Source organism: Vigna radiata, unplaced genomic scaffold, assembly GCF_000741045.1.
Source record: "Vigna radiata var. radiata cultivar VC1973A unplaced genomic scaffold, Vradiata_ver6 scaffold_293, whole genome shotgun sequence".
Classification (NCBI taxonomy): Eukaryota; Viridiplantae; Streptophyta; class Magnoliopsida; order Fabales; family Fabaceae; genus Vigna; species Vigna radiata.
The window spans coordinates 102,460-123,395 of record NW_014542032.1 but is presented as its reverse complement, the minus strand read 5'-3'; the positions used below and the strand labels follow the sequence as shown (position 1 = coordinate 123,395).

At 28.2% G+C, this 20,936-nt stretch overlaps 2 protein-coding genes across 8 annotated transcripts; one reads left to right on the top strand and one right to left on the bottom strand.

Moving 5' to 3' along the window:
* Window positions 1-12: 12 nt before the first annotated feature.
* Window positions 13-9,991, bottom strand: LOC106779026 (carbonic anhydrase 2). Of its 3 annotated transcripts, XM_014667052.2 has the most exons (10): window positions 9,779-9,991; window positions 9,559-9,647; window positions 5,538-5,599; window positions 5,190-5,330; window positions 4,123-4,171; window positions 3,453-3,569; window positions 3,284-3,337; window positions 2,348-2,433; window positions 1,211-1,316; window positions 13-547 (listed from the first exon to the last, which is right to left on the bottom strand). In XM_014667052.2, exons 2-10 carry the CDS (start codon window positions 9,613-9,615, stop codon window positions 383-385), a joined length of 837 nt encoding a protein of 278 aa, XP_014522538.1. In that variant the 5' UTR covers window positions 9,616-9,647; window positions 9,779-9,991; the 3' UTR covers window positions 13-382. The 3 variants fall into 3 exon arrangements, with proteins under 3 accessions (XP_014522538.1, XP_014522541.1, XP_014522540.1); XM_014667055.2 differs by lacking the exons at window positions 9,559-9,647; window positions 9,779-9,991 and adding an exon at window positions 5,926-6,153 and having other exon boundaries at window positions 5,538-5,609; XM_014667054.2 differs by lacking the exons at window positions 9,559-9,647; window positions 9,779-9,991 and adding an exon at window positions 5,926-6,152.
* Window positions 9,992-11,654: 1,663 nt separating this feature from the next.
* LOC106779019 (AMSH-like ubiquitin thioesterase 3) lies at window positions 11,655-15,562 on the top strand. Of its 5 annotated transcripts, none has more exons than XM_014667038.2 (11): window positions 11,655-11,719; window positions 11,804-11,889; window positions 12,372-12,419; window positions 12,500-12,537; window positions 12,724-13,006; window positions 13,182-13,271; window positions 13,924-13,986; window positions 14,114-14,188; window positions 14,278-14,340; window positions 14,673-14,725; window positions 15,136-15,562. In XM_014667038.2, the coding sequence occupies exons 3-11, from the start codon at window positions 12,372-12,374 to the stop codon at window positions 15,314-15,316; spliced, it is 894 nt and encodes a 297-aa protein (XP_014522524.1). In that variant the 5' UTR covers window positions 11,655-11,719; window positions 11,804-11,889; the 3' UTR covers window positions 15,317-15,562. The 5 variants fall into 5 exon arrangements, with proteins under 5 accessions (XP_014522524.1, XP_014522525.1, XP_022632115.1 ...); XM_014667039.2 differs by having other exon boundaries at window positions 11,804-11,983; XM_022776394.1 differs by lacking the exon at window positions 11,655-11,719 and having other exon boundaries at window positions 11,737-11,889; window positions 15,197-15,562.
* The last annotated feature ends 5,374 nt before the right edge of the window (window positions 15,563-20,936 follow it).

Here is a 20,936-nt window from a genome sequence, read left to right as displayed (position 1 = left end):
GTTGGGAGCATGAAGTCAAAATTAAAATAAATAACAGTAATGTATTATTCATAACAGAGATGATGATAATGGTACTTTGGTGGAAATAAAAAATTAGTTTACTAGTTACTATTACTACTACCTCACAGACCATTATTCTTTCTGAATGTCTGAATCTTTTCTATGGGAACCTCAGCAAAAGTGTACATATAGTGCAGGTTTGCAGTGAATTTTTTACTTAATTTTTCAGTGCTGTTCTTATGTTTAGTTTTTAAAATACACTGATTTTGATGTTTTAAAATAAACTAAAAAAATTAATATATATCAATATCAGCATATTTTTTATTTTCTACAAAGAACAGCACTAAAAAAAGCAGCAAAAAATCTGCTGAAAAGAGAAATCTTAAATAGAAATAGAGGGCAAAAGCTTGTAGTTCAAATCCCACAGCTCAAAAGTGCCATTAACGAAATCATAATGTGCTCCTTTCAAAGCTAGAGATTTGTTCTCCACACCAGCTCTAACAAAAGGATAACTTAACAGATTCCCCAGTGACACATTCACAGCTTCCTGCATTGGAAATTACAAGTAAAGACTATTATAATTTTTAAAAGTGACCCTAAATTTATAAATAATTTGATGATAAATACTCAGTTAAAAAAATAAAATAAGATTTAAGTGAGAAAGGAAGGATATTTAACAAGAAAGAAATAAGTAGAAAGACAAATTACTTTTTGTACAAGTCATTTTCTTATTTTACTTTCAATTATATTTTAAAATAAAATATTAGTTTTGGTATATATTTCATTGTCCCAAGTTGGACATAACAGAAAATTTCCAGTGTATATTTCATTGTCAGAGTAACATAACAAAGAAAATCATTACCAAAATGTACATAATATCTAAAATAACAAACCTTTTTCACCCTAAATAATTCCACTAATACACAAAACATAAAATAAAGGGTGACTTGACCACCAACATAAACATATTAAATAAATAAAAAGGAAAAGAATAAAATATATATTTTATTTTAAATATATAAAATTAAAATTAATACAACCATGAAATTCTAATTAAAATAAGATAATGTATAAAAAACATAATAAATACGCAGACATAATGTCTATATTTCTGCCAATTATAATAAAATAAAATAAACCAACAGTTATGAATGCATAATTAACTATTTTATAAAGAAACACTTTTCTAATATAAGGGTAATTTACTTACCTTCTCACAGTTAGTGCACTGTTCTTCGAAGCTTAATGCACTTGTTTCTGTTTTAATCTTGGACCTTGCTGGAGTACATATTTGGACCCATTGCTCTATGAATTCACTGAAACATCACAACAGAGGAAAGAAACGAATTTTAAGGTGGTTATGTTCGTCATTTTTCTGATGTCACAGAGATTAAGTATGCACCAATAATAGTTTTGTTCACCAAATTAACTGTGCAGTGGTATAATATATTCGTCAGAGGAATCTTGTATGCAAGAATCCAACGACTAGTTAGAGAGGATTTGCACTTAAATTCATCAAAAATGGAATCATTCATGTAATAATTTTCTTCTCCTTTCTCATGAATATGCATTGTGATTTGACATGAAAAGTCAGGGGACAGCAAAATAAGAAAAGCTTCTGCAAACTATATATAATGTTGGATTATAATTTGTTCTTGGTATATACCCAGCAACATTTCAAAAAGGTTGTTTTTATCTGGATTTGTTAAGCCTTTTCCAATTGTCTCCAATAAGATAGAATCAATAAGGAAAGAATGCTGTACATAACTTTATATTCACTGTTATAAATGGTGGGATATGAATGATGATTCTACTCAAGTACTAAGCATTTGGAGTAATGCTTTTTACACATTAAATACTATTTAAAAGCAAGTATATGTATGAGAGAAAAAGATGTGAATTTAAGAAGAAAAATAAGTGATAAAATAGGTGATTTGATGAAAAAAATATTAACCAAATTGTATTCGTATAATATTATTGTAAAAATATATGGTTACTATAACTTTATATTCTTTCAAGCATATGTGTGAAAAAGCAATAGTAAATCACATACTTGGAAGTCCTGAAAAATTACATAGCTTCACAGTTTAAATTAATTCCATGGTGTGTGTAGCTATTATTCATCCTTCTGGCAAAGTTGTTCAAGACAAAATTTATATACACTTTTTTATGTGCTCTTGAAAATTTAAAAAGGAGCTAAAAAAAATTGTTGTGAAACAGCATATAGTAAGGTTTATCCAATTATTATTCATTCCTTCTTTTAAGATCCATTAACAATGAGTTAATAAATCCCTTTTAAGGATGTTCCAAAGAAATCCTAGAAGTAGTCAAAATCTATGAAACTTGCCTTGCAGTGGTCCCATCATCTGGGATAGACATGAGCCCCTTTATACCACCACAGCAACTGTGTCCAATAACTACAATATTCTCCACCTGTATGTTACAATACCCATATTAGAATCTTAAAAAGACAACAAGAATTTGCAAAAAATCATATTCCCGTTTTAGTAAGAGACATACATGTAAAGAACATGTTGAAAAAATTAAAATAAAGGAAAATATTTTTTAACATACCTAAATTTTTTACATTCATTTGATAGTATCTTTTTTTACTTTCTATTCACTTATTTTTTAAAAAATATAAAATTTATATTTTTATAACCATTTTATCTTAATATTTTATATTAAATGAATGTAAAAGTGTGTCATGATACCGTTATTCTGACATATGAGTAAAGGGGTTAACATATTTATTATATTGGGAATAATACATAGTGGGAAGGTATGGTAGATAGGGACTGGATGTTGAGTTATGATTATGAATTTGACTACCACTATGCGAGTGGATAAATGCGTGGTAGTTAGTTGAACGTTTGATTTTTATCATTCTTGGCATTAACAATATGTGCACCAATTCAAAGATTCCTTAAGCTGTTCATAAACCACTCTCGTAATTTGCTTCATCAAATAGAATAAGTGATGCAAGTTGAAATCGATGCGTGTGGATCCCAAACAAAATAATGAATAACATAACAAATTGCACCAAACACTAAACTTTTTTCCTTTCACTCGAAATTCACCATTATTGAGATAGCTCAGTTTTTTTATTTATTTATTTAAGTATATGATAAAAGTTTTCAATATATTTTAAAATAACAAAAACAATATACATCTATATATATATATATATTTTTGATAGAAAAAAATATTAAAAAATTCGTCTTTATTAAAATATTTCATATAAGATAAGCATAGGAGGAACACAATTATGTGAAATAATTACCTTTAAATGCGTGACTGCATACTCAATGGCTGCCCCAGCTCCTGAATATTTCGTCTATATAGCCAGTAAAAAAATTATTGATTTCAAACACCAAAAAAGGTAACATAAGGAAGATGAATTTGGACGACAAATTGCATGTTTAATTGCGGTACACAGTCAAACGTTAAACCTTATCATACGGTGGAACCATGTTGGCAATGTTTCGGACCACAAAGGCTTCACCAGGTTGGAAATCCAGAATATGGGATGGACAAACTCTCGAGTCCGAGCAGGCAAATACCATAAACTGCATGTGTGCATAGCAATGTTATATAATTGTCATCAGCGCCAACATAAATATATTAAATGAGAAACTTGCTGCATAAAACAATGATTTAAAAAGTGGATTGCTGCTTCATTCCGTCAAAATACTAAATTAATAGATTGTTAGTTAAATTAGTTAGTCACTAGTTCGACCATATAAAATGGTGTAATAATGTAATATCCAAACTAAGTATAGATGTTATATTGTGTTCTAAGTTACTATAATTGACTTTGGTCAAATGATAAGCATATATACATATAATTGAAAAAAAAATGTATAGCTAGTATATAGTGTATGTAGTTGGCTAATAATAGTTAACACATGCCTATGCTGTAAAAAAGTAGGAATAGAATATTTCATTAATAAATCTGAAAACAACTGTTCCGTTCAAATTTAATTTTGTTTGTCTGGTTTCATGTCGTTATGATCGAAAGTATCAAATTCAATTTCACCACAAATTAAGGTAATCAAAAGGGAAAAAAAGAATGAAGGAAAAGAAGTAACTAGTGAATATGCAAAAAATAACATGACTAACCTTTGGGCTTTGGCCTTTGGCAAGGTCGGCATATAGATCAGGATTTCTCCTGAAAAAAAAAATACGAAGAATTCAGATATCAGAAATTTGAATTACCCTTAATTACTGGTTAAATTAAAGTAAAAACAGAAGATGCCTTAATTTCCGCAATGACAAAGGATCCAACTCAACACGGAAAGTAAAGTGCCCTTTTAGCATCAAAAATAAAACATCATTCGACATTGGCCATCTCATGATTTCCATTTATGAATGGAAAGAAACAACATCTGCTTACGTTTCCACTTAATATTGTAAACATAAAGTTCCACTTTCTATCACTCTTTCCATTTTCTTTAGAGTAGTGTGACGGGAAAGGGATGAATGAGGAACATTTTAAAAATATTTTGATAGTCATTAATTTCATTTTTTTCTTTGCTATTATTTTGTATTAGAAATTATAACAATATATTGCTTTCAAAAATTAAGGATTAATTTAAGATTTTATTCAATGATAATTAATTATTAAAATTTAATTAGAATATATTGAGGGTGTAAAGTGTATTTTCCAGATGTGTAAAGTAAAAATTTACATCAATATTTTTATTTAATTATTGGTAAAGCAACTTCTCAAAAAAACAATTATCGATGTGTAGAACTACTTTTTATTTTAAAATATTAGAGATAGAATATGATGCTTAGGAAAAGTGTTCAAACTCAAATATCCTAATAAAAGGTTTATATAAGATTAAATCAGAGTTTCTACATGCAAAATAACCATGTCAGTATAAAAGTCTCATATGGTCAACTATTTCGAAATTACTATGTTATATAAATTTTAAAATAATTATTACAAGAGCCAATAAAATTATTATGATAATTCATGATATAATGGTATATTATTCTAACTATTTTATCAGATACTAATTCTTGTAATATTGTTATGAAAATATTTGTTTTGTTGTTGCTAATTTTAAAGGGGCAAAATACAAATTTCTTTCACCATTATTCCCATCACAATAATAGCAAATTCTTATCGAGAAGGTTCCCAATCGAATAATGAGATAATAAATGAAGGAAAAGACACATACAAAAATTTCTCATTCCTAAAGGTGATGAATCCCGTTTTGATCCTCTCCTCCGGGACACAGCGCTTCGCACCGGCAGCCTCTAGCTCCGCCGTCAGCTGCGAGATCTTTAAGGTGGCGACGTCGCCGAGTTCAGCTTTTTCACTGTCAAAAAAAATAACAGAAACCGTTTCACAGCGCGGAAGTCAAAGCGCGTACGAGGTGGCGTGGGGCCCGCATGAGAAGAACGAAGAACCACACCACCTACCACCTCCTTCTGAAACGCTCTATCTATCTATACTTGTGGTCGTGTTTGTCATAAAAGGACAGAGTCAAATGACGAAAAAGGACAGCAATGTTTGTCTGAATTACCTGAGAAGCTTGGTCAGTTTTGCGATTGCTTCGCCGAATGATTCTCCTGCCATCTCGTCCTTCTGTTTTGGTCTCAAACAACACAATATACATTCAGTTTAGTCCAAACCTCAAAAATTCAAAACAACGAAATGATCAATCTCGTCATAAAATTATTTAATAATTAATCTGCCACAGATACAGTGAGATGACAATCGATCAACACACGAATTCTATGCTTTTGTTTTTGAAGTTGAACTATGAATCAACATAACTCATCATCTAAGAAAATGATTAGCGAAAATTAAAATTAATCAATCACAGTAAACGTGAATGGTAGAATATTACGTGATCTGAAACTGGTGGAGGAAGAAAAGAAAACAATGAACATATATATGTGTATTATTACCTTGTGAGATGTCTGAGTTTCTCTGGAGGTACAGGTACTGGTTAGATTTGGAAGAAAATAAGGATGTTTTTTTTGTGTGTGTTTGTGTCTGTGATATTATATGCAGATATGAGTATGACGGTTGAGTTTTCGTTGGGCGTGTAGAGTGAGCAGAGGGGAATTAGGATTCACCTTTGGTGTGCCACTAAACACGGGTCTTAACTCATCACCAACATCACACATTTTATATCATTTATTCATCAATAAATAACTCTCTTTACACACATTATAAAAATAAAACGATTATAAAAAAAAAAAAAGTGAATTTATATATTTTTAAATAAAATGTTAAAATAAAATATAAAAATAATAATGTCATGTAAAACATTTGTGTGTCGAAATATTACTTTTGGAATATAATTTAAAAAGTATGAAAAAAAAAAACGCTTCTTTTATCCCGGTAGAACTAAAAATTCATGTGTTTACCAAATTTTCTAACTTTTCTTTTTATGAACATAGTCAAAATTGATAACTGAAAATTAATAAATGTGTTATTCATTTCTCCATATATCTCACTCAGAGAGCAAAAATATTTAATTTCTATCGTTTTCCTTTTAAGTTAAATAGACAAAGGAAAAAACATTTAAGAATTGATTTTAGTATGATTTTCTGATTAAAATAAAATTTAACCTTTCAAACTTACATTAAAAAAATGATCATAAAGTATATAAAAATTCCGATTTCAATGGAAAAAGCTACACATATAACTGCATCTAAATTTCAGTATTTAATTATTATTGGTATAATTAGATAAAGAAGGGAAACGGAAATGGAGTTTGGTGTGGATAGGGAATCACCCAAAGTAGAAGTGTGGTAGAAAGTGAGAAGTAGTGATGACCAACTATGAGTCATGCATTTCATCAATTAGGACAAATATTATGAAAAATTAAATTATTACATAATATATTTATGTAAATGGAATTATTTTCTCAATTTTTTTTACTTTATATTTTTATTGTGATAAAAATTTAAAATTTTTAAGTTAAATTTATTCGTGTAAAGTGGTCAACAGGATTAATTAATCATTAACCATCTATTGACTCAATGACTTGATTTGATGAATAATAAAATTTAAGACAAATTATATTTTAACATACATAACCTTTTTTACATTTATTTAATATTATTTTCCTTTACTTTTTTTTTTTTTTTCTTTTTTAAAAAATAAAAAAAATCATTTATTTGTAATCATTATATTTTATATTATGCGTTAAATAAATGTAAAATTATATCATTCTATATCATTACTCAAAATTTAAATATGAAAAATGAAAAATGTGACCCAAAAGTAATTCCTCTTGAATTTAAAAGTATTATCACCAAAGTTGACACAATTGACATTAACATCAGAAAAGAGAGTGATGGATACTTTAAATGCAATTAATTAGCTATTACGATAGCCTATGCTTATACTATATTCAAATGAAATTTCAATTTCAATTTAACAAAAGGAAATTATTAATATTCCAAAATTATTATTCTTTATGGAAATTTGTTTAAGAGGGAAATTGAAACATTCATTGACTCCAGAATTCATTTTAGTTTTCAGTTCAAATTTGAAAAGAAAAAATGAGAGAAATAATTTGTTTACCACTTTAAAATGATTACATTATTTATGTATTTATTTATTCATATATTTTATTTTTTAGTTCAATCACAAACTTTATCAGTTAATAATTGTATTTAAGTATTAACTAGTGCAAAAGTATTTAATTATAGTATATTATTTGATTAGTAATTGAACTAAAGTTAATTTTAGAGATTATAAATTAAAATTATTGATATTTAAATTATTATTATAATTCATATTAAAAGTAGGGCTACAATTTTAGAGCACCGAAAATAAAGAATAATTTTAGTAAAATTAAAACTAAAAATAATATTAGAATTAATTTGAAATTTATCTAAACTAATTGAGTTAAATTAAATCAACATTAATTAAAATTAAGATTAGAAAATTTATTACAACATTTATTGGAAAAAAATATACTGAAAAATTAATATTAGAATTAATACTAGAATTTTTTTTTTAGCTAAACAGATTTTAAATATAAAAATACACATCATATACGTTGTTTCTATTTAAAGGTTTACATGTTCATATTAAGTTGATAACTATAAAGGACAGAGTTTGTTTTTACTATAATAACATAATTAAAACATTCTACTAGTTTAAAGATTAGGTTGAAGTATATGATAGACAAAGTGTTGTTATTTAATTTTGTGAAGTTATATTTAAAAAAAAAATTACACCAATTAGATAGATATAAGTGAAGTTTTTATAAAAATGAATTAAAATTAAAATTATTTTTTATCAATATATTTTAACGAGATTTATTATTCATTAAGTTTATTATTTTATTTTTTATTAGATTATTTTTAAACTATATGTTAAAATCTAGTCTTATCCAATTAATATATATATATATATATATATATATATATATATATATATATATTAAGATTACATATTAAAATTTAGTTTTATATTCAAGGTTTATATATCTCAAAAGTATATTAGAAATTTTACATTAATTTAAAGATAAGATTAATTTTTAGTATTTAAATGAGTGTATATTTTATTTTATAAATTGTTTTAATAAAATTAATTTAGATTTAAATTTTATTTCTTAACAATTTTATAATTTAATGAAATAAAAAAATTATATGTCTTTTGTTTGTAACCTTTATATATGAAAACAAAGTGATGTAGGTATGGTATTTGACTATAGAAAAATTGTGTGATTTATTTCTTAGTTTCTTCGAGTTATTATCAATACATGTAATGTCTAATACCGTAAATTCACTCAGGGCATAATTTACGTTAGGTATTTAATGTTTTTTATGATCCTATTTATTAGATTTCTTCAAGAAATTAATTTAGTTAAATTTTAAGTATTAGTAAAAATGAAGTTTTGAGTTTTGTTACTAAATACTACATTGAATTTGAATTGTCAAAATCTTGAAAATAGTCAAAACTTCAATTTTTTATAAAACAACACATTTTTATATTTATTATAAGTCCTAGAGATAAAAAATAATAATACAGGGTTAAATATGTTTTTAGTCTCTATATTTTGGGGCGATTTTGATTTTAGTCCATCTTCAAAACTAAGGTATAATTTAGTCCTTCAATTATAGAAATCTCTGGTTTCAGTGCTTTTTATCAAAAATTTTTAACTTTATTTGCTGTTTTAAACGTTTTTCTCAGTTAACATTGAAGCAAAAATGTGTCAAACAGTATAAACAATCCAAATGCTATAATGAAATGTGCTTGAAACAAAGTTAAAAAATTTTGGTAAAAATGACTAAAACCAGAGTTTTTTATAGTTGAAAGACTAAATTATACCTTAGTTTGAAAGAGAGACTAAAACTAAAATCGTTCAAGTATAGGAACTAAAAACGTATTTAACCCAATAATATAACAGTAATTATATCGTTCAATCAATGAAGAAAATTAAATAATAATAATTTAATTAAAAAATATTAAAATTTGTAAATATTCAACCAACAATTTTTTTTAATAAAAAGTGAATTAAAAATATATAAAGAAACGTAAAATTGAATTAAATGTTTAATAAATGAAAAAGATACCGAGACAATCTTGCCCGTGCAACAGAGCATCATACACTTTTTGAATGCACCAGCCATGCTTCTCTTCGCAATGCAGAATCCTCTTTTCCCTGTCATGCACACACAAACCAATCTTCTCAACATTCATAATGAAGGAAAGATCAAGCTCAACTTGTGCTATAACAAATTGATCAACTTGTACATATTAAACCAGAAAATTGGTAAAGTTTTATGTTCTGACCTTCTTCTGGGTATGCAGACTTTGAGAAATTTATAGGAAAAAAGTAAAGAGAGTAGGAAAAGGGTAGTTAATTATGTGAATGGATGAGAGAAAGTGTTAGGTGTGTGTGGTGCAGTGGACCAACAAATGGTAAGAAAAAAGTGCAGAAGATGAAAAAGAATGGAGAATATGAGAATGAAAAAAGAGTTTGAAGGACCAAAAGATGATAAAGAAAGCGAAAGGTAAGTTAATATTAGGACACTGCTTTCTTATCTCAAGAATGTTAGCTACATCATCATGCATGTGTGTGAGAGGTCACCAATGTTGCATAAACTTATTTATTTTTTTCTGAATATGATTTCACACCGTTGCTAATTTTGTCCTGTAATGCATTTCGATGAATGGATGATGTTTCTTTCCTCCCTTCAAAATTTCACTTTATTTTATTCCTTTTGGCCGAAATCTCGTTGTCTTGGTCTTGCATATTAATCTCAATGGAATATATAAGTGAGTTTAAGTATATAGGCTGCAATAATAATAATGTTATTTAGCAAATAGTTTCATTTAATTTTTCTAAATGTCTCACCCTTTCAATAATATTTTCTTGAATTTTTCTTTTTCAGAATTTTGTTTCTACTGAAGCATAGAAAATTTGTCAGTTTGTGTGTATTTTATTTCTTTCTGCAATGAGTTTTTCTTATCTAGTGTATTATATAATCGTTTGGTAAAGACATAATGGATGGTCAATCGCTAATAAGATGAACCTAAATGAGTTTTTTGTGATTGAATAACTATGAAGTTGGATCAAATAGTCATGCGACTAAAATTATTACTAATGTTAAACAACTAAGGTACAATGTAATTACTTTTTATTAGATCGTAATTAACTTGTTATTAATCAAGATCTATATTGAAATTCATAAATATAAATATGAGACAATGAAATAAGAGATTTTGAATTTACTATAATATTAATATTTGAACTGTCAAATTTTTATTGAGTTTATCATCAAAATATATCTTCTAAGTAATTTAAAAAAAATGACATAAATAATAAGATTAAAACTAACAGTTGATCTTAGTATTCAAACCCTTCGCATTTTATAAGACTTGTTCACCTCCACACCTAAAAGATCTAATTTTATTAAAAGTATGATGATATAAAATAAGTCGAGTGATGCAATGAAAATAGAAAAAAAAACGTTATTAATAAAATATGCAGAAACTTATTGGCTAGAATGCATGCTCATCTCCATAAATTAGATATTTATAACATCGATTGCATAATAAGTTATTATATTTTGTGAGAATATTCTATTTGATTTGTTTGATTAAAAGGTAAATAGTGGATCAGAAAGAGAAAGTAAGTTTTCTGAATTTCAAGTTTTTATGTTTTAATGTATTTTTCTTCATGTGACTGAATGGAATTTTATTGAGCTATCTACTTCTTTTAATTTTTGTTTTAAAAATTATCAATCTTTTGTTTTTGTTTGTATCATATCGTTCTGTTATAAAAATGTGAATCTTATTTAAGAGTAGGAATGTTCTGATAGACTAAACAAAATGCAATATTAATTCTAACTAGAAAAGACAAAACACACTATGATCAGAAAGTAAAAAATGAAAAATAATAATTTTAAAAAGTTTATTTTATTTTTTATAAAATCTCTAATGAAAAATAAAATAAATTTATTCATATATTGAAATTAGTTGTTGAAATAATTTAAAAAACTATGCGAGAGTTTAACATAACAAATTATTTTATTTTTCTCTATTGAAATCAGTTATGAAAAATCTTGTTCTAACATATGCTGACTGTAATGTTGTCATGACATTATCATGATTATAAGAATTTAAAAGATATTATCTTGTCCTTGAAACGAAACAAACAATTCGCTGCGCAGTTTTCTACCTAACAGTTCAAATTTATTTATATAATACAATTTTCAGGATTGAGATTATGTAAGGTCTTCTGAAAATCTCAGATGAAATTTATAAATATATTTGCCTTGTCTAAGAAGGTTGATATTTTTATTGTTGATTCAGTGGCAGATTCTATCAAAGGTGCACGTGCATCTCAGCAGCTGAATCATTCATCTCAGTTGATAAAAGAAAAACTTTACTGGAGCAAGGTACCATATATAAATCCCTTCCCTTAATTTCATCTGCTATACCAGAGTGCCAGAAACAAATTAACAGAATTTTTAGCCAAAACAAGAAAAAAAGGTAAGTCTGTATGAAAGAAAACATGGATTTGATCATCTTTACAAGAAAAGGGTTGGGAAACAGAATAATTTTGCAAATAGAGGGTTTTCGCAATTCATTTATAGTTGAAAATGTACAGAGAATCCTTTTTTTTTTCTAGTCACTCTTTTTGATTGTGTTGCATGAGATTATTTTATTTGTTCGAAGATAGGTTAATCTGGATCTCGTAATTAGCAACCTTTTAGTGCCTAGGTTTGAATTCTTCTGCTCATAAAGGGACTGAGAAAGGAGAGGTAAAAGTACTTGGGTTTGATGTAAAAAAGAAGATAAAGTATATGATTCTCTACTTTTTATGTGTTTTTGAATCTTCAAAATTTACAATTTGATTGTTCAACTATTGATCTCTCAGATGTACAAACAGTCTAATGAAGAACAGAGTGTAAGTAATAACAGGAAGGTAACAGACCCTCCAACCCCCTTTTTCCTTTTTAACTTAAATTTGGTGAACTTTATCATTCATAGGACTTTCTATGGCAGGTTGGAAACTGTGATGCTGCAGAGAGCAGTTTTCAAAGGTATAAATATAATATTCAACATCTTCTACCTCGTACTTGTTCTTTTTTGGGTTTAGGGTTTAGGAATGATTTTTCCAAGTTTCCTAGAACTTCCTGGAGCCTGCACAGATTGTAGGTGTTGTTAGAAACATAGAATATAATATCTTAACATACAGAATTAATTTGTTCTGTACGGATTGAATGCAGCATGAGTGTTGATGATGTGGATCCATCTGGGGGTTCATCATTCCAATTAAGAAATTTGAGTTGCTGCTCATTGGTTTGTAAACCAAGTGCTACTAAGACAGCCAACAGATACTTCATGCTTCATAAAGTAACTCAGTCCTGGCCTTCCCCTGCCTTGTGTTTTGTGGAGAGAGTGCCTCAAGATGCACAAAGTTCTCATGTTACAGTTTTTAATTCAGGTGATGGATCCTCAAAATCAGATAATGAGTCAACCTCATCTAAGAGCATGCGGGATGTTCATATTGTAAGACCTTAGAACCACTCATGCATGTCTGAAGCTATCTCACTGAACTTCAAAACTGTCTATTTTCAAATCTGTGGCACTTCTGGACTGATATTTTATGTGATGAACATCATAGAGACCCTTGACTATTGCAGACTACTTATGTTTAATAATGTATTCATTTTGTGTTTTCCAGTCAATGCGGTTGATGGAGGACTTTCTAGATCTTGCTAAAGAAAACACAGAAAAGGATTTGGAAACTTGTGGTATACTTGGTGCCTATCTTGTAAGAATCATTGTAAAACCATAACTTCGTTGTATTTTGCTTGTCATCATAAAATGAATACAGAGATATTGGGCCTGTGTGTTGCCATTTTTCTTGTAAAAGAATTACCTTTTCTTTTTTCAGTTTTGCAGGTATTAGTCTCAACTTATTAAGATAACGGGAAGCTAAAAAGAATATAAAACTGAATGAGAAAATATTTTGAAAAACTTAGCTTATCATAAAATTAGCTGCATCTTTTAAAAGAAAATATGTAAACAAACATAAAGTAGCTTCTGCATTTTTAAAAATATCTAAATGTAAACATAATCACTAGAATCACTTTTAAAAAAATATTATAACTAATTAACTCTATACATCAGATTATCTAGCTCTATTAGATTATGTTATTGTCAGAACATTTCCACTAAAGAGCAGTGAGTCATACCTCCTGCATAATTACTCCTTATTTTGTGTCTTTGCGTACATGAATATGCAAGATTATTTGTTAGTACTTTATATCTTGTATGATTCTTTTCAGTTTTTTGTTAATGGTATTTAATAGATTTATATCTGCTAAGGTGGTGTGTTATGGAAAAGAAATGAAGAGCCTGATTTGATCAAATGCATTACAGAATTTGAAACTGATACATGATCATATCCCTCAATTTTCCAGGAGAAGGGAACCCTCTATATGACTACTCTGATTATACCAAAGCAGGAATCTGCTTCCAATTCTGTTAGTATCTGGATCTCAGCCTTACATTCCTCTCACCTACGGCTTTAAAATGTTTTGGTACATATTTTCAAGAGGGCACGATTTTATTATTAATTGTTTTGTTGCTACCTTGATAACTGAATCACAGTGTCAAGCTACAAATGAGGAGGAAGTTTTCAAAATTCTAAATGAAAGATCCCTTTATCCTGTAGGATGGATTCATGTATGTCTTTCTATCTTTTCACTAATGCTAATTAAGAGTAGAGGCTTTCGCTGATAAGACTTCTCTAACGCTATTCAAAAAACTTTCAGACACATCCTTCTCAAAGTTGTTTCATGTCATCTGTGGATCTTCACACTCAATATTCCTACCAGGTGACCGATCCATGTATTTTGTAGCACATACTCTATGATTTTGGTTGCAATCAGTGATTAGAGCCATTATAAAGAAGATGCTGTAGTCTGTATATGATGGCAACATATGGATACTTAATTCTTTCTGTAAAGTTGAATTGTATATGTGTGTATTAGGAAAGTACAATTACAAAAGGTTTCCTTTAACGAAAGAACTTAAAATGGTTTGTAGGTGATAATTATAACCAACCTAACTATTAAAACTTGAATGGATATTTACTCTAAGTATAGTCTCGTTCTATTTTCTTTCTCCAGACAAATTATGGACTCACAGTTTGTTGTTATTTTACCAGATGATGATTCCTGAGGCATTTGCAATTGTCTTGGCACCAAATGATAAATTAAGGTCTACCTACTGTCTTTTGTTCTACAATAAAGACATTCTGTAATTCCTGTTCATCTTTGTGTTTGTAAATTTTATTTGTTGTCTTTCACCTAAAATTTGGATATCTACTGTATTGTACTTAAATGTTCTATCTTCTTTTCTACCCTTTTCTTTTTAAAAGTAATTCCTTACTCCAATAATTTCATCCAACTTTCATTTTGAGATAATAAGGGAGCTGAATGAATGTAAGATATTTGAACAAAAACAGAATAGATGTTCCTCTGAATCTGATTTGGATATAAACAAACCTATATGATGCTAAAAGTACTTGTGGTAGCTTCTGTTGAACCACAATAATAAGCCTAATTCCAGTTACCAGAAATGCTATATGAGAAGATATCTGGGAACTCAAATTTAGTTATTTTGTTTAGGAGCTGTGGATTATTTCGTATAGCTGACCCAGAAGGAATGGATATTCTGAAAAATTGCCAGGAGACAGGATTTCATCCACACAAAGAACCAGATAATGGCAACCCTGTGTATGAGCACTGCTCCAATGTGTACAGAAACTCTAATCTAAGGTTTGAAATCTTTGATTTGCGATTAAATTGACATTGAATACAACACTGTATAATATGACAGATTCAAGTGTTCTGAAAGAACAACACTGTATAATATAATATGACAGATTCAAGTGTACTGGAAGAACAACACTGATACACAATAGTTATCTTTTGTCTAATGAAATAAGGTTGGGTTTGTACCCTGTTGCATATTCATACTTATTTTGGATTCCAACAGTACACACTAAATTGAAAGATTTAGGAAATAATTTAATGAAGATTTATTTGCTTTCTAGCTCCTTGTCTCAGAATTCGTTCTCTAAGTTCACTTTGAATTCCAGAAGGTAGAAGTTACTGCAATAAGTCATCACACAGTTAGATCAAACAAAGTTCAAATTGACTCGGCCCATATGACACTTGTATCTATTTTTAGAAAGGTGACCTACTTCCAAAATTTCTATTTTTAACTTTAATTAATATTTTTTTTATTTTATTTTTCTTTTTAAAATCAATCTGCATCTCTTTAATAAATTTTAAAATCTGCGCAAATTTTAAAATCTAGTTCATAAGTTTTTTAAATTTCATTTTCAGATTTAAAATTTAATAATAATATAATTTAATTTAAAATTTTAATGTTATTAAATAAACATTTATATTTTAATAATTATTAAAATATAATTTCTATTATTATAATTGTTATATTAAAAAAATAATTAAAATAAAAATAGTAATAATTAAAATAAAAAAATAATATAAAATCTGATTTTATATATTTAAATATATTAAATTATATTAATTATTAAATTAAAATTAAATAATTATTAAAAAATTTGTTTATCGGATTTTGATAAACAAAATATATTTATCGCATTTTGATAAACAATTTTTTTTAATTTTGTTTTTTAAATAAAATTCTAATAATGTTTAATATATTTTTATATTTTAATAATTATTAAAATATGATTTATATTATAATAATAATTATATTAAAAAAGTAAAATAAAATAATTAAAATAAAAATAGTAATAATAAAAACAAAAATAATTATATAAAATTTGATTTAATATATTTAAATATATTAAATTATATTAAAATATTAAATTAAATTAAATAATTATTAAATTTTAAATAAAAATTAAATCTTAAAAATCTTTCTTTATGGCATATCAAAATCCGTTAAAATATTTAGCATATTTCGATAAACAAATTTTTTAAAATTTTGTTTTTTTGTTTAAAATTTAATAATGATTTAATTTAATTTAAAATTCTAATATTATTTATATTATTTTTAAATTATTATTTTAATTTTTATTATTGTTACTTTAATTTTTATTTTTTAATATAATTATTATAATAGTAGAAATTATATTTTAATAATTATTAAGATATAAATGTATATTAAATAATATTAAAATTTTGAATTAAATTAGATTATTATTAAATTTTAAATTTAAAATTAAAATTAAAAAAATTTATAAATTGATTTCAAAATTTGTAAAAATCTATTTAAAGAGTAGATGACTTTAATAAAAAAGAAATAAATAAATATTGATTAAGATTAAAAATAAAATTTTTGGAAGTGTAGAGGAAAAGAAGTTAGAAGTTGGAAGGACAGGATAAATCACCCTTTTAGAAATTGTAAAATGGACAGTCCAACTTAACAACACAAATGAAATATTATGACAATTTAGGCCGTTTTTTTCCTACATTTCTATATATTTCAATCTGAACCTTTATGAGGTGGTGAAATGACTTATTTGTCTTTATGTTATTCCACATTCATATTCTTCTTTACATCAACATGCATCCCTCTTCTCTACATTTCATATTCTTCTTCCTACACCAATCCTGCATTTCATCTTCTTCCTAGGGATGTTTATTGAAAAACACATTTTAAATTGTCTAACCAATATTTTTTTATTTTGTATTATAATTTATTTTATTTTGGATTTTACATTTGAGAATATAACTCATAATATAAATTTATATTTTGAAATATATAATCTCTAAAATGTAAATTTGTATTTTAAATTGAATATTTGGAAACAACTCCAAATTAAATAATTTAGAACTAAAATAAAAATCCTAAAGAACAAATTCAAAAATTTGAAAATTTATTGGGTAGCGATATGTTGACAATATAGTTTTAACAACAATTTGACAACGGATACATGTTAAAAGGTTATTGGGGTCATTTTTGTTTTCATTCTCCCTCCACTGTGCATTTTGGTTTTTATTTTGTGTGTGTGCTTTCTCTCTTTCTCTCTCACGAAGAAAGTTTCATCTTCTCCGACGAGACTCTGGTGAAACAATGGAAAGCTCCGATAACAAGGTGTTTTCTTTTCTCTTTCCATTTTCCTTTTTCTATTTTCCATTTCCCATTTTTGCTTTCCCCTTTTCCTTTATTCCATTTTCGTCCTCTCTCTAACCTCTTTCATCGTTCTCTCTCCTTTCTCTCTCCAAGCTCTCTCCTTTCTTTCTTCAAGCTTTCTCCTTTCTCTCTTCAACCTCACTCATTTCTCTCTTCAAGCTCTCTCCTTTCTCCCTTCAAGCTTTCTCTTTTCTCTCTAGTTTCTCTTTCTTTTAGCTTCATCTTCTTCGGCGAAGCAACCCGGCGAGAAACATGTTCTCCTTTCCATTAATTTTGTTGTGGGAAATGGAAAACTCCAGTGACTTCGGTGATGGGAGCAAGGTATTTCCACTATTCCCTTTCCCCTTTCGCATTTTCCCTTTTCCCTTTCCTTTCCCCTTTTTCACTTCTTCTTTCCCATTTTCCATTTAGCCTTTCCCCTTTCCCCTTTGCGTGTTTCTTGTTTTGTTAATTATTTTTTGGATTGTTCTAGTGTGAAAAGTTTTTTTTTTTTTTTATGCAGTCGTGTGCAACATTCTTTCAAAACCAAGTTTGTTGATGTTTTGAATGGAAGATTGACTCGTGAGGAGAGGAGTGTCTACTTGATAAAATTATGGAATGTCCACTTTCCAATCATGTCGACGTTAATATTTTAAAAAATTATTGTAATGGATTGTATCGAACATGTCTAATTCACAACATCTTCTTTTAATGTTTATATAAATGGATTGAACCAAAATATGTTCTCATCATGGAATGTTAATGGATTTGATACACATGACCATTAAACTGACTCACGCATCTTAAAAATTGGAAAAAGTCACCACAAACGCAGGTAAAACCATCCTGGGGAGTCTAGTTGAACTACCTTGGTTCAAACACCTATAAAAGCTTTTTCCTCCACAATTGAGTAGGGCAAATTGTGTTTTGATACACTTGACACCATCAATGATGAGAAACATGAGGCATCCATGCAAAAAAATAGAAAAAATCATCTACAGGACACAAAAATGACCTTGGGGAGTCAAGTTCTTCTAGCTAGGGAGTAACGTGTAACTTTTCATACAAATCAGCAATCAGTCCCTATAATCGATTATCAGGGGCTAATTGTTGATTTGTACGAAAAGTTACACGTTACTCCCCAACTAGGAGAACTTGACTCCCAGGGTCATTTTTGTGTCACTATGAGTGATCTTTTTCCATTTTTTGCATTGATGCCTCATGTTGCTCATCATTGATGGTGTCAAGTGTATCAAAACACAATTTGTCCCACTTAAATGTGGACGAAACAGTCCATATAGGTGTTTCAACCAAGGTAAGTGAAGTCCGTGACCATTTTTGCCATTCTCATGCCTTGTAATCGATTACAAGATTACCAGGGCATGAGTTGGGCAAAAATGGTCATGGACTTAAAGTACCTTGGTTCAAACACCTATAAGAGTTTTTTCCTCCACAATTAAGTGGGGCAAACTGTGTTTTGATACACTTGACACCATTAATGATGAGTAACATATGTTTTATCCTTAATTGAGTGGGGCAAACTATTTTTTGATGCACTTGACACCATCAATGATGATCAACGTGAGACATCCATGCAAAAAAATAGAAAAAATCACCCATAGGGACACAAAAATGACCATGAGGAGTCAAGTTCTCCCAACTGGAGAGTAACGTGTAACTTTTCGTACAAATCCACAATCAGCCCCTGGTAATTGATTACAGGGACCCTATAATCGATTACCAGGGGCTGATTGCGGATTTGTACGAAAAGTTACACGTTACTCTCCAGTTGGGAGAACTTGACTCCTCATGGTCATTTTTGTGTCCCTATGGGTGATTTTTTCCAATTTTTTCATGGATGCCTCAAGTTGTTTATCTTTGGTGGTTTCAATTATATCAAAACACAGCTCGCCCCACTCAATTATGGACACAATAGTTCATATAAGTGTTTGAACCAAGGTAGGTGAAGTCTATGACCATTTAGGAAGCTTAGAACAACGTTGTTTTTGGGAAATTAACTGCATCTAGCATAGTGGTCTAAAAAATGACTTAGTAGTCATTTGAAAGATCTTTGGGTCTAGATTCCAACAAAATAAGAATCAACTCATTTGGAGTTCGATGGAGAAAATTAAAAGCAAAACAACCAGCTAAGGTCAAAGGTGGTAGGAATATATAAAACATTAACTTTAAGGAATTAAATATACCTACTCAGATGTCCAAAAATTACAAATTAGTATTCATTGAAAAGAGTTTTCAGTCTATTTTCTAACAAAACAAGAATCAACTCATTTGGAGTTCGGTGGAGAAAGTTAAAAGCAAAACAACCAGCAAAGGTCAGAGGTGGTAGGAATATATAAAATGTTAACTTTAAGGAATTAACTGTAACTACTCAGATGTCCAAAAGTTAGAAATTAGTAGTCATTGGAAAGATCTTTGAGTCTAGATTCCAAAAAAACAAGAATAGACTCATTTTGGAGTTCGATGGAGAAAGTTAGGAGCAAAACAACCAATAAAGGTCAGATTTGACAGGAATATATACTTTAAGGACTTAACTGTACCTACTCAGATGTCTCAAGAATATAAATTAGTAGTCATTGGAAATATTTTTGAGTCTATTTTGTAATAAAAAAAGAACCATATCATTTGGAGGTTTGTGGCAAAAATTATGATTAAAATAGTCAGCAAAGGTCAAAGTTGACAGCATGTTACTTTATATGTATATCTTTCCCTCTTGTTCAAAGATCTATTATTTATTGAAAATGTATTTTAAAATTTGTGTATTGTAACAATTAGATGACATATTTTTTAATTAATAAAATGAAAAATTTTCGTGTGACAGTCAGAGAAGGAGTGTTACAATAATGGTCATGCACCTCACCTGAGTTGGAGAAAACCACCTAAATGGACATTTTTAGAAACAATAATGGTCTAACCTCATTATTGGTGTACGGAACATACCCAATAGCATTGAACTCACTCACTCATCTAAAAAAATGGAAAAAATGACCAAAAACAAAGCAAAACCCTTTATGGGGAGTGTTGTTCATCCAGTTGAGGAGTAAAGTTGAAGTTTTTGTACAAACCACCAATATGTCTCTGGTAATCGATTACAAGACTCCTGTAATCGATTACCAGAGACATATTGGTGGTTTGTACAAAAAGTTGAACGTGCACTTGTAATCGTTTACAGAGAGGCTGTAATCGATTGTCGGGTTAAATTTGTAGTTTTGTACTGAAAGTTGATCTGTGCTACCCAGGTGTGGCAACTACGCTCCCCATGAGTTTTTTTGTTTGTTATGAGTTTCTTTTTAAGATATTG